We start from the raw sequence: 12,472 nt of genomic DNA on the forward strand, positions 1-12,472 counted from the left end.
AAGACCCTCTCTGGGATGCGAAGCATTGTGCTCCCACTCCTCTGCCTGTTTGCCACTGTGAGGATCACTGGTGCATTGTCCGAGAAGGATGCCCCTGCCAAGATGCCCACTGATCCCCCCAAGTCATTGAAGTGGTCACTAGTGTAGAAGCGATCTATCCGCGATAGATTTACTCCTCCCACTATGCGGTCCGATCTAGAGAAGGCAAGACTGTCTGGGGGCCTCACAAAACCAGAGTGCTGCCATGTATCCGAGACCCTCAAAGTCATACACAACCTCTCCCAAGCTGCCAACTCGACTCCATGCACAGTAGCATGGCTGCCACCAATGCTTTCAGAAGGGTCCTCCAACATGTTGAAGTCCCCTCCTATACACCAATGATCGGCCTAAAAAGACTCAACAATCTGTGACCAAAAGTCTGCACGAGCACTCGCCACATTGGGCCCATAGATGTTCAGGAAGCCCACAAGGCCACCCTGAACCTGCATAGTAATCCACTGAGCCCTGCCTGGCACAATAATCCCTCTACCCACAATGGCCTGTTGCAATGAGTCCGCAATAGTCATACATACCCCACCCTGGATACCTTCAGGTCCAAAAGCAGCTGACCAAAAGGTATCATATCGTCCACACAAAATCTGACCACATTACCGAATGCGGCTCTCACACAGATGGTGCTCATGAAGCATAAGGAGATCAATCTCTCCTCCCACAAGGCAACGCTGAAGCTCCTGACGCAATCGGCCCTGTTGTCGCTGAAACTGGGGCCCACCTAGTTTCTGCACGTTCCATGAGACGATGCTCATGGGGAGCGAGAGAGAACAGATGTTGCCGCAGCAGCAAGACGGGCTATCTTCGAGGCTGGCTTGGATGGGGAGTAATCCGCATCCGAGCGTCCTCTAGATAGGCGTGACTGCAGTGAGTGCCTAGCCCAAGCCCAAGCCCAAGCAGAGCGAGCCGTGCGTAAAGCAACCTCCTCTGTCCAGGAGTCCTCATGAATGTATACATAGCAAGGCAAACACTGTGTATCAGCAAAGAAGCACACCACAATGTGCCTACATCCTGCTGAGTCTGGGGGTGTCACCGCAAACTTGGCCAACAGCCACAAAGTCTGCAGCATACCTGTAACTCCAAGTTCTCCCATGTGGTGAGAGAACTCTAGGACCTGTGTATGCAACCATCCCAACACTGAGTCGAGGGACCACTCTGTCTCGGCCCTACCACAGAGGGGGAAGGAGAAACCAACTGCTGAGTCCAAGGCCTCTGCCCCCCTAGCGGCGAGGAACAAAGCATGGACCTTGAAGCAGGCTGCCTCATGGTCTGTTGCGGAATCGCCGAGAAAACAAGTGAACCCGTAGTCGAAGAAGTCCCAGTGGCGTCGCAGGTCAATGCTCGTCAGACCACGAGGGATAGATGCAAGGGAAGATGCGTGAATTTGCAAAGGGGGCCGCAAGAAGGGTTTACCCTCTCTCGCTAGGCGACTTGTGGCAAAGGCGCTGCCAAGAGATCTTCTAGCCGCCGGAGAGGGCCCTGTCTGCTGAGTCGACTGTGGAACTGGAGCAGGAGGGGGGGGGAGAAGGAGCTGCGGGGAGCGGAGGAGGGGCGGGATGGGGCGACAGAGGTAGAGGGGCGAGGTGGAGAGGCGACGGGAGCAGAAGGCGGGGGGGAGGATGAGGCAGAGGGAGGGAACTCTAGGGGGGGGAGCGGCTGTCGAGGGTGAAGCGGAGGCGGGGGCTGGCGCAGGGATCTCCTCCTGCTCTAGAGGACCAAAGCGGTTCCCCGTGGGGACCCAGTGCTGCTGAGTAGGCACCTGAGGGCCACTATGAGTGCCAGGCTGACGCTGTGGCCCCTGGCGTCGTTGGCTACGGGCTTGCTGCCACCCCTCCTCCGCTGGAGCCCCAGGCTCAGAGGGTGGCTCTGCATGTGTGCTCTGTGCCACTGACTGTGGCTGCGGGGCAGCCCTGGCAGGCTGGGGCTGAGGCTGAGGCTGAGGCTGAGGCTGAGGCTGAGGCTGTGGTGCAGGTCGCGGCCTCCTCCGTGGACAGGCCTTCGCTAGGTGGCCCATCTGTCGGCAAATGAAGCACTGGTTCGGGAGGCCCGAGTACTCCACACTCTGTCTAAACCAACCCCCACTCACCCGAGGCAGAAGGATAACCTTCGGGAGCGTGTGGGTATCTCTGACCAAAACTCGAACTGAGGGGATGCAAGCCGCCTTGGCAGCTACTGATGCTACCTTACGAGGTGTCTCCAGGACAGTCTCAATGGCGGAGCCGATCCTGGAAAGAAGTGGTAGGTACTCCCTCCGCAAACCCGGAAAGCAGACTGAGATGGAGATGTCTGCCTCCTCTACTAGAACATCCGAAGCCGGGTCAAAACCATGTCGCCACTGTCGAAAGTGGGCGCGTGATGCTCGGATGGCCAGTGGACTCATAGCTATGACCTTGGACGCCATCTCGGAGGTCTCAAACTCGATCTGATAGTAACCCCGTCCGAGAATCTGGACATCCAAGATCTTGCCCACCTCTGTGAGAAGGCGGGCCTGGAGAAGGTCTTGCAGCTCTCCTCTGCTAGGTCTGGTGCCGAGAATCTTGCAGATGACCGAAGTCGCCTGCAATCGCTCTACCTCTGCGGCAAGGCTCGCTTGCTCTGTCGGCGAGAGAGCAAGTCGAATGGTGGGCTTAGCGGGGTCGGGCGAGGGGGCTTCTGGCGAGTCCCTCTATGGCGAAACTGGAGCCTCCATCTGTGTCTACTGCTGTGCCGTAAGAAGAGGTCGACAGAAGGACGTTGCAATCAGGCAGAAAGCACCGCCCCAAGAATTGAAACAATGCAGAATGGCCGAATTGCAGGGGCTGACGGGGTGAAACCTAGGAGGGCGGGCGGATGGGCCGGGGGGGGGGCGGGATGGGGCAGGTGGGAGCGCTGGCGGCAGCAGGAGAGGGTGACGGCGGCGGCAGCGGGCAGACAGGCAGGGGGCGGCAGAGGTTGGCAGGTAGTGCGGGGACAGGCAGTTAGGGCAGCAGGGAGGAGGCAGCGGGCAGCGCTGGGGTGGGGTGGGGTGGGGGGAAGCGATGGCGTGCGAAGGAGCAGCAGTAGTAGCGAGCCAGCGAGGAGTGCAAACGTCAAAGCAGGAAACTTGTCCATAGAGATTGCCTGAGAAGTGGAAGCCTCGTCCAAAAGTACATCCTTATAAGAGTGCAATGCTTTTTCCCAAGTGTCAATCAACGTGCGATTGTCATTGCAGGGAAGCTGCTTAAATGATACATTCTTATTGGCATTAACGAGAGGAACATAATTACGAGATGAAGGTGGAGTACGAATTTTTACTGTCTTTTTAGGTATCGCCCACGAGCCAACATCAGTGGACGCAACATTTTTTCCTTTCCCTGTATTTACATTCCCAACATCCGCAGACGGCGGATTTTTGTTTTTCCCTTTATCTGCATTAGAAGCCACCTTCATTGCAGGGATTCCATTCGATTTAGCATCACCAAAAGATTTGCCTATAGGGGCAGGGGCAGGGGTAGAGGAAGGAACAGCCGAAAGAGGGGGCTACAAAACAGGTTCATGACATTCAGATTGCATGTGACCGAATTTACCGCATCGAAAACAGGAGTTAGCAAATTTGCCCCATTTAAGTTTAAAAGGGCGCTTGCCCACCCAAGGATCCCCTGAATCCACCATAATTCCATCCGGGGTTTGCTTATCCGTATCCCACAGAATGCAAAACCTGTTAGTGTTCACGTCCAATTTCGGCGGGCAAATGACCTTGCCAAGTTGAGCAGCCAACAAAGGAAGGAAATGCCTCCACATACGTGGAAAATCAACAGTTTCCACCCACACAGGACACTTATGACGAATCAGACTTTGATAGTCCTTCGTAAGTGCCCAAGGCAGAACATGAGTCATCTGCGTGCCAAAAAAGAGAGGAGACATCTCCAGCAAGAGGTTTTTGGCCTCAGTATCTGCCAATAATACCTCATAGAAACCCCGAGCACCAAAATAAATGCCTCGGACAACCTGGCGTTTGAGTAGAAAATCAACCCACTGTCGGACATCCTACGCAATAGGCATTTTGCCAGGGAAAAACAATATGACCGCATTCATGGCATATTGCGCTACCGGATCCATCGGGTCCTGTACTGGAATTCGCACCTCAAGGGCAGGTGCCTGACCATTCCAGGCTTTTCGGGCCTCTTCGAAGTCTTCATACAAACAAGTTTTGATTTTAGAAGCGCTCTCCGAAACACTCTCCATGGCTCTATGACGCTTGAAGACGCACGGGAACTCTGACTGCATCAACCGGACCACAACCGAGAACTAAAGCAAATACTGTTTTTCCTTTTTTTTTGTGGTAATTTGACGCTTTATCTATTTACAAAGACCTCAAAGATATGTACATCTCCCAGAGAACTCATACATCTGCTAAAAAAACTTTGCCTGTAATACTGTAATTTAAACTGTCTGTAATACTGTAATTTGTGCGTAAATGCAAACTGTCTAACACTGTTTCTGCAGCAGTTCGATCTAAATTCTGACAGCAACGAGGAGGTACAGGTAGTCTAAATCTGCAGGCCTCAATTATGTAGCAAGTTGTCTCCGCCTACTGTCTGAGTGCAGTAAAACAGAAGCATGCACAAAACCTGTTCACTGCGTGGTGCAGCCTTGATACTCACGCTGGCACTGTCTGCAACACCCACACTCACACATTGTCACACCCACACACACCCGACACGCACATGCCCTCACAGGCTGGGCAGAGTGGCGCGCGAGCAGGCTGTCGCGAAGGCACACACACGCACACACACGTAGTCACACACAGCTGCTAACGGAGGCGCAAAGGGCTGGAGCAGCGCGCAGAAGTTCGCGACAGAGTGCAGAGTTTTCCTCGCGTAATCACACACCCCGTAAGCCACACACACGTATCCACCACACACACACTCTTGCACACACACACACACACTTGCACGCACACGCGCGCGCGTGCACACACAAATGAAATGTTATATTAACGTCTTCAAAAGGCCATAGTGACCTATGAGACCAGAAAGTTACAAGGTGGTGGATCTGATACAAAGTCAGAGTAGCAAAATAACCTAACAACAGTACAAAACAAAGATATATAGTATGGGATTCTAGATTGGTCGATGTGAGCTAAGCCTAAAACTAAGCAAAAATGGGCGGCTAGCTGGGCTTGCTGAATCACAAAAGATCTAGCATCGGTCGTTGGCGAATCTCATCAATTTCCTCCATGGTTAGTAGTCTGACCGGGCGTCGTGCATGCCTGGCCAGCGTGCTCTGAATCTTTTGACGTAGCCTCCGTCGATGCTGTGTAGTCCTTCGCAGTCGTGGGCGCTTGGATTGCCCTAGTTCAATCGCTCGGTCAATCAGTGTGCCTCTGGTGTGAGACGAGGGGGAGCTCTGCTGTGGGAGTGGCTCTTGCGGCTGTCCTGTGTCTGCTCTGAAGAAGTCTGTAATACGTCTTTGAGACTGGTTAGCCTCGCCATTCATCAGGCTCTCTCTGTATCTGCGGAGCTCGAGCAAGAACAAACCCAGGCATCTTTGATCTTCGTATCCCATTACTCTTGAGAGTGGTCCAAAGCCCTCTCTGAAAAAACAATGGAAGCGGCCTCGTATCTCGTAGTAGACGGGGCAGCGGCATGTATAATGCAGCTCTGTCTCAGGTTCCATGTCACACAAGGGGCATGTCCTGGCCTCTGCTGGTACTCTGCTATATCTCCCAGTTTCAATCCGTAGCTGGTGAGACGATGTGCGTAGCTGGCCAATAGCACACCGTATCCCATGGGACAGGTGGGTATCCATGTATATGGGTCTCGTCCCAAAACCATCTTCCGTAAGCTGGAGAAGGTGGTCTCTGTAGAAAGCCATCTTCGTGCCCAGTTCTTGTGCTGGTTGTATCCATGTCCTCCTGGTGTCTAGCTGGGTCAAGTCTTGGCGGATGAGCTTGGTGATCTCCGACTTGTAAGAATGAGAGATGGTGCATCCAATGAGTACTAGAATGGTGGCAGCCTGTCTATGCTGAACCCATGCGCCTGAAACCATGATGTCATCTCCCCATACCAGCATGTTGTATCTCCTTGTATGGCTAACTGTCGAGAGGACTCAAGTGCTATGCGAGCATATCTGTCTTTGGGAAGTTCCCATGTGCGGTTTATGAAGGAGACTGATCTGGTGAGCGCCTCTACCACTAGTGGGGGGGCCGCTAGCTCTGCTCGGATAATGGCCCGTGGTACTGATGCCTTGGCTCTAATGAGCCGCGAGATCATAGAGACGAGAGGTTTCTCCATGTTCCCCATCCGTCTGTGCGACCCGGCCTCCCGTGGTGATCCAATGAAGGTCCCCATATCTCAGCCCCATAGAGCAATGCTGAGGCCACCAAGGTGTAAGAGCCAGAGCTTCGTCCGGGGTTCCTGAAATTGAACCTGTGAACACATCCTTTCCAATCTACCCAATGTTGCGTGGGCTCTAGTCAGTCTGGTCTCTGCTGCTCTTCTGAGTGAGAATGTGGGTCCAGTAAAAACCACTCCAAGGTAAGTGTAAGCGTCTGTGTACTCCACAGTCTCCTGGCTGTATGTGAATGTAGGTGCTGATCTCCTGATCCACTGTGGGGTGGTATTAAACACCATAACCTTGGTTTTACCAAGGTTGACAGACAAACCACTTTCGTGGGCAAACGTATGCAAAGCATCCAATTGGCGTTGCATTCCCTCTGGGGATTCGGAGATCAACACAATATCGTCCGCATATAACAAAAGTGGAATCCATGTCAGTGCCAACTGTGGACCTTTATCCCTGTCCCTGTCAATGTAGTCAGAAACCTCATCCACATATATACCGAAAAGAGTAGGAGAGAGCGGGCAGCCCTGAGTCCTTTCGGGGTGCGTACATGCCCTACTACTGATCTGTATAATGCCATGATCCCCCAAATGAGCTCTGTGGGTACTCCCATTTCTTGTAATCTGCGCATCAATCTAGCTCTGGGTACTGTGTCAAAAGCTTTGCGGAAGTCCACAAAGCTACAGTAGATCCGTCTCCTAGGAGATCTGCCTTCCTCGATGATGGCCGTGAGTGTCAAGATGTGGTCAAGAGTAGAGAAGCCTCTCCTGAACCCTGCCTGCCTAGTTGCACGCAGTCCTTCCCTCTCTGCCCATCTACTCAGCTGTTGCTCAAGAATGGATGCATACAATCTTGCCAGTGTGTGCCCATCATAATAGTGCGATAATTCCCAGGCTCCATGGGGTCTCCTGATTTGAAGATAGGTACGATCGTAGATAGGCTCCAAGTGTCCGGTAGGCCCTCACACATGGCACGGTTAAACATAAATGCTAGAAGCTCTGCTAGTAAGTCTTTGGCATGCATGAAATGCTCAGCGACTAGGCCCTCATGATCATATGCTCTCCCAGTCTTCATCCTGTCAATAGCTTTCTTCACCATCTCAGCGGTGAAAAAGACACATGTGTGTGGGCATGGGTCGAGGGGGTTGGGGAGGGGCGGCTGTCCAGGTACTGTGTACAATGATGATGTGTACTGACCCCAGGTCTCTGTGGAGGAAATAGCGGGGGGGGGGGGGGACTGCTCATAAAAGAGCCGCCACGCCTTACGCGAGTCCTGACTCAAGAATAGCTGATATAGATCCTGCTCGAGTCGAGCCAAAAAAGCCTCTTCTTCTGTCGCACCAGGCGTCGGAAGTCTATCTGTGACTGTCTGTGAGCGACGTTCCCCAACAACACCTCCCTCTGAAGTTTGGCTCTAGTCTGGCGGCACTCCTCATCGTACCAGCTGTTCTGAGGCATGCTCCCAGATCGGCGGCTCTGCTCAGGCTGGGTGTGTGGGTATGCTTGTGCTGCTGCCTCATGTAATGTCTGTGTCAGTATAGTAGTTAGCTCCTCTAGAGGTCGCCTCGGGTCCTCAGTGCATAGGCGTCTGTAGATTCCGTCCATGTATACAGAGTCCGTCTCCCGTGTGAATGTGTAGCGAGTAGGGGCTGCTACTCGTGGCCTGTGTGCTACATTGAACTGGAAGGAGATGGTCATCGACACCAGAGCATGATCCACTGCCACCCCGACTGGTCTGGGCCCAACTGTGAGATCCTGGATACTGGAGATGAGATTCGGCTGTGCCATGACATAGTCCACTGTGCTGGCTCCATGTCTGTGTGGGAAGCATGTAAAACCTCCCGCAGTAGGAAATCTCTGTAGGCCGTTCAAGATGGCCAATCCATGTGCAGTGCCCATGTCTATCAGGTGTCGCCCATACTCAATGTATTCCACATTGTGTGATAGTCTGGAAAGGCCCGTCTCTACAACATCTAGCTCTCTTAGCATCTCCTCTGAAGTATCATAAAACACTGCCTGGTGATGGGCAGTCCTAGCATTAAAGTCCCCTAGGATGATAATGTCACCGTCCCTAGAGAACTCCCATATGTCATCATCCAAAATGGAGAAAGGGGACTGTCCTCTGGATGATGCATAAACTGATGTACTCGGAGGAAAGTAGAAAATAGCTAGATAGAGGTATCTGCCTGTCTCTGCTTTTAGTCTCACCCACATGTACCTAGCCTGCTCGTCCCTGCGGGCTATATGTATCAGTGGCTGCAGATCCTCTCTAAATAACACTGCCACTCCCCCCGAGCCCCGCTCTCTGTGCTCTGAGCGTGTCTCCTGTCTGTAGGCTGTCTCCCATGTGTATCCACTGATGTGGGGCATGGATTGCCCAGGGGCTTGGTGTGTCTCAGAGTAAAAGATGATGTCTCTTCCAGTAAAGCTATCCTCAAAAGCACCCACATCAAGACGCATAGATCCATTGCAGTTCCAGGCAGCTACTTTGAGTGTGGTCCCATAAGTCTTGCACCATCATGTGGAGCGTCGCTCTAGTATTACCACTTTTCCGTCCCGGTAAAAAGCGATCTTGCCTTTTCCCCTTGCCGCTCTAATCTCCGGCATTACTTCCTACATATGAGCGATCTGCGAGAGGGTGAGATCATCCCCAAGAATGCGAGAGGGTGAGATCATCCCCAAGAAAGATGCCAGTCTCTTTAAGAGTTGGTCTTTTCTTCAAGAACGATTTCTTTGCTTCCATAGAGGGAAAACGGAGGATGAGTGCTCTTTCTTTTGAGGTTTCTCCACTGCTTCCATTTTTCTTTATGTTGCCCACTCTCTATGCCCTTGTGTGCGTCGGCTCATGAATCCCCATCAAGGCTGTGAGTTCTTTTACTTCTTCGTCCACATTGCCTTTGTCTTTAAGACCGTAGATTCTCACATGTAAAGCGCGCACCCTTCTCCTCTGCTCCTCCTCTAGTGTCTGATTAATGATGTTGTTGGGTGTGGACGTGGGCGTTATCTCCTTGTCTTTCCCTTTCTTGGCCACCTTGATCCATTTTTCGGCTTTGTCCGTCTTCTGTTGAGTTTGGTTAAGAACATCCACCCAAGAAGTCGTCATTTCTTTGTGCTGCTCTTCTCCCTCTTTGATGGCCCGTACTTGCTCCTTGATCGTGTTGATTTCTTCGATTACTGAGGGTTGCAGTTCGCCCTCTTCCAGTGTGTTTCTTGATCGTGCTTCGGCGACATCTTTCTTGAGTGACGCGATCTCTTCCTCTTGGGTCATCACTCGGTATTCCAGCGTGCTTATCTTGCTCTCTTGGATCAGCATGCGTCCTTCGAGAATGTTTATTGTGCCCCAAAGATTGCGGTTCATCTTGGTATGGTCTCCGTCATTTCCTCTTTGCACTTTTGAATGGCATCCTCTAGAGGGTCTGCTTTATCGTTCATCTTTCTCATGCTTGATCGTCGTCCGCCAAGGAGTCACTAAACGTGTGCACCCCCCTAGCGACGGGCGCGGTAGCTGAGCGAGTGGGGGAGTGTGGGACGGTATGGCAAGGGAGGGGGAGTGATAAAGACGACAAAGAAAAAGAGGGGGGGTTGGGGGGGAGTACCAAAAGGAACGGGGAATAAAATGATATACTAATATAATAACGTCTTCACACAGCCAAATTGACCTATGAGACCAAGCTAAGACAACCTAGCGAGTTTGAAAACCATGTAAAAAAAAAGAGTAAATAAATAAATAAATAAATAAATAAATATTTTACCTCCTACGCGTAGAAGAAGGGGGGGGCATCCTACGCGTTAACGAAAAAAAAGGGGGGGGGGGGGGGGGGGGACATGCTACGTGTAGGAAACCCTGGGGGACATGTTACGTGTAGAGGAAGGGGTGGGGGCGGGGTTGCCAAGGCAGTAGGGGGGGGGGGAAGGCGGCAGTGCAGGAGCAGGGCGCGAGCAAGCGGGGGACGAGAGAGAGAGAGAGAGAGAGAGAGAGAGAGAGAGAGAGAGAGAGAGAGAGAGAGAGAGAGAGAGAGAGAGAGTAGCAGAGAGCTGAAGCAGAAATAGGCCATCCTGAGTTGAGAGGAGGCCGAAAACTCCACCAAAGAATCTCCGATAGCCAACTCCAAATCTCCCCTGCTCCTAGCTTTTGTTGCATCTCCCTTCTTTTGTAACTTTGCATCACTGGTAGTTTTTCTCCTACGGTTTGTAATCATTTAATATCTCGGGGGTTTTTCGCTATCAGATCCGTTTTGTGTATTGCTACAGGCTGATGTAATGCATTCGGGCACTTTGGATGATTTTATAAGGCTTGTTATGTGGTCCAACTATCATGAGTCTATAACTCGCACTTCTTTCAAAGGAGAATTTGTGGATTTTCTTGGATTCATCTAGGTCTTTATAATGGAACTGTCAGTATGAGTACTCTCTTTTCTTTTTTTGCCTATCCTTGTCTTGTGTTGATGGTGGATACGCTACTGTGTAGGAATTGAGCCCTGGACGTTTGAGCAGCATGTGGGAGAAGCAATACTCATTCCTGCAGGTTGCCCTTATCAGACCAGAAATTTGAAGGTAAGCAAGTCATTGGAATTCCAAAAACAAGAACTGTTTTTCTGATTGCATGCATATTTGCTTATGTGATGGCTTTTTCCCCTTTCAATACTGCAGTCCTGCGTTAGCATCACGTTGGAGTTTGTTTCGCCGGAGAACTTACAGGAGCTTATCCACCTTGCAGAACAGTTTCGTCTGCTTCCAAAGGGCCATACGGCGAAGGATGACAAGCTTGAGGTTGAACTCTTTCTTATTCGAGGGTTACGCTGTACTGCTCATTCACAAGATTCTTTGACGTGTTGTGACTTTTAGCCTTTTCCACTTCTTGGGTGTCTTTGTTTGCGTTTCGATAAAATCTGTTTAGCAGGCCTTCACAATTCATGCTCTGTTTTTGTGATGTCTTGTCTATAACTCACAATCCTCTCATTTTGTTACTTTTTACTTTGAGAGTTCTTCTGATGTTTTGCCTGCCAAACGTGGCTTCTGCTTTATTTATTCCATCTAGCGTTTTGGTCAGAATTGGTCTTCCTTGTGTCATGTATGCATTTATTGTTGAAGAGCATGTAGAACTGAACGGTGCTTGCATCTTTTGAGCATTAACCAGGCGCATAAGTTGTTGCTATATGCTGCAAACCGAGCAGTGAAGGATATCAGACATCTGACTTCAGCTGGAAGGTAACATGTATTTTAATTCTTGCTCATTGGATATGTAGTCAGTTCTTTTGTGCTAATTGGTATGCTGATTTTGATAAAGCAGTGAAGATTTTTAGAGGGACCTCTGCATGCTGCGCTTGCATACAAAAACAAATGATCTGGTTTTGCTAATCCCTGTTATTGTATTCTTGACAAATCAAAATCTGGGTTGTAGTCTGGCATATAATATGATTGGCTCTTCGTATGCTGTAAAAAAGACAGCTTTGTAATCGTGGTTTTTGTTTATAGCTGCTTCACGATATTCTTATTTGGAGAGTAGACAGCATTTTGAAGACGGATCAAAATCTGGGTTGTAGTCCAGCGTATAATATTGGTGGCTCCACATATGCTGTAAAAAGAGACAGCTTTGTAATGGTGGTTTTCTTCTATAGCTGCTTCACGATATTCTTATTTGGAGAGTAGAGAGCATTTTGAAGCCAATTTGTTAAGGTATGGGTTGTGTCTTAATGGCACTGGTTCAATTTGTTTAAAAAGTCTTTGAAGGAATGATCTTTTGAGCCTCCAAAATATGTACCACGTGAAGTGACATTGTCCCTTAACGAGAATCTTTGGCAGCTAAGGTTGCGTAGAAACGGTTCTGTGGTTTGTGAAGTGCCATTCTTAATTGAACGTGCAAGGCGGCAGAGGAATAAGAGGCTTCTTTCGACGTTCCAGAAAAGCTAAGAAGGCATTTACACTTGTTTGCCGCTTACGAGTTTCGCACTGTTCTGTGCATTTTTTATGCAGCATTTTTAACACTTCGTATGCAATAAAGTAAGCCAGGTCTGCCTTTATTGTGAACAGAAGCGCCGCGTTCTTTCCCTCGATCATGTATGTGTGTGCGCTTGTAAACCTTCCTAACTACTAATCTCTTTTTCTCCTCTCTTCCCCCC

The 12,472-nt window shown here is 50.4% G+C and overlaps 1 protein-coding gene across 2 annotated transcripts in view; it reads left to right on the forward strand.

The window, feature by feature from the left end:
- LOC147457514 (lysine-specific demethylase JMJ27-like) overlaps positions 1–12,020 on the forward strand; it is a 77,560-nt gene extending 65,540 nt beyond the window's left edge. The window contains exons 11-14 of one of the 2 annotated variants that reach the window (XM_086512370.1): positions 10,822–10,907; positions 11,004–11,123; positions 11,491–11,561; positions 11,644–12,020. In XM_086512370.1, the coding sequence (XP_086368496.1) occupies positions 10,822–10,907; positions 11,004–11,123; positions 11,491–11,561; positions 11,644–11,656 (290 nt within the window). In that variant the 3' untranslated portion in view covers positions 11,657–12,020. Of the gene's footprint in view, positions 1–10,821; positions 10,908–11,003; positions 11,124–11,490; positions 11,566–11,643 lie in introns of those variants that run through there. The other variant, XM_086512371.1, reaches the window with a different exon arrangement.
- The last annotated feature ends 452 nt before the right edge of the window (positions 12,021–12,472 follow it).

Source organism: Adiantum capillus-veneris, chromosome 5 (assembly GCF_014529385.1).
Source record: "Adiantum capillus-veneris isolate H3 chromosome 5, ASM1452938v2, whole genome shotgun sequence".
Taxonomy (NCBI): domain Eukaryota; kingdom Viridiplantae; phylum Streptophyta; class Polypodiopsida; order Polypodiales; family Pteridaceae; genus Adiantum; species Adiantum capillus-veneris.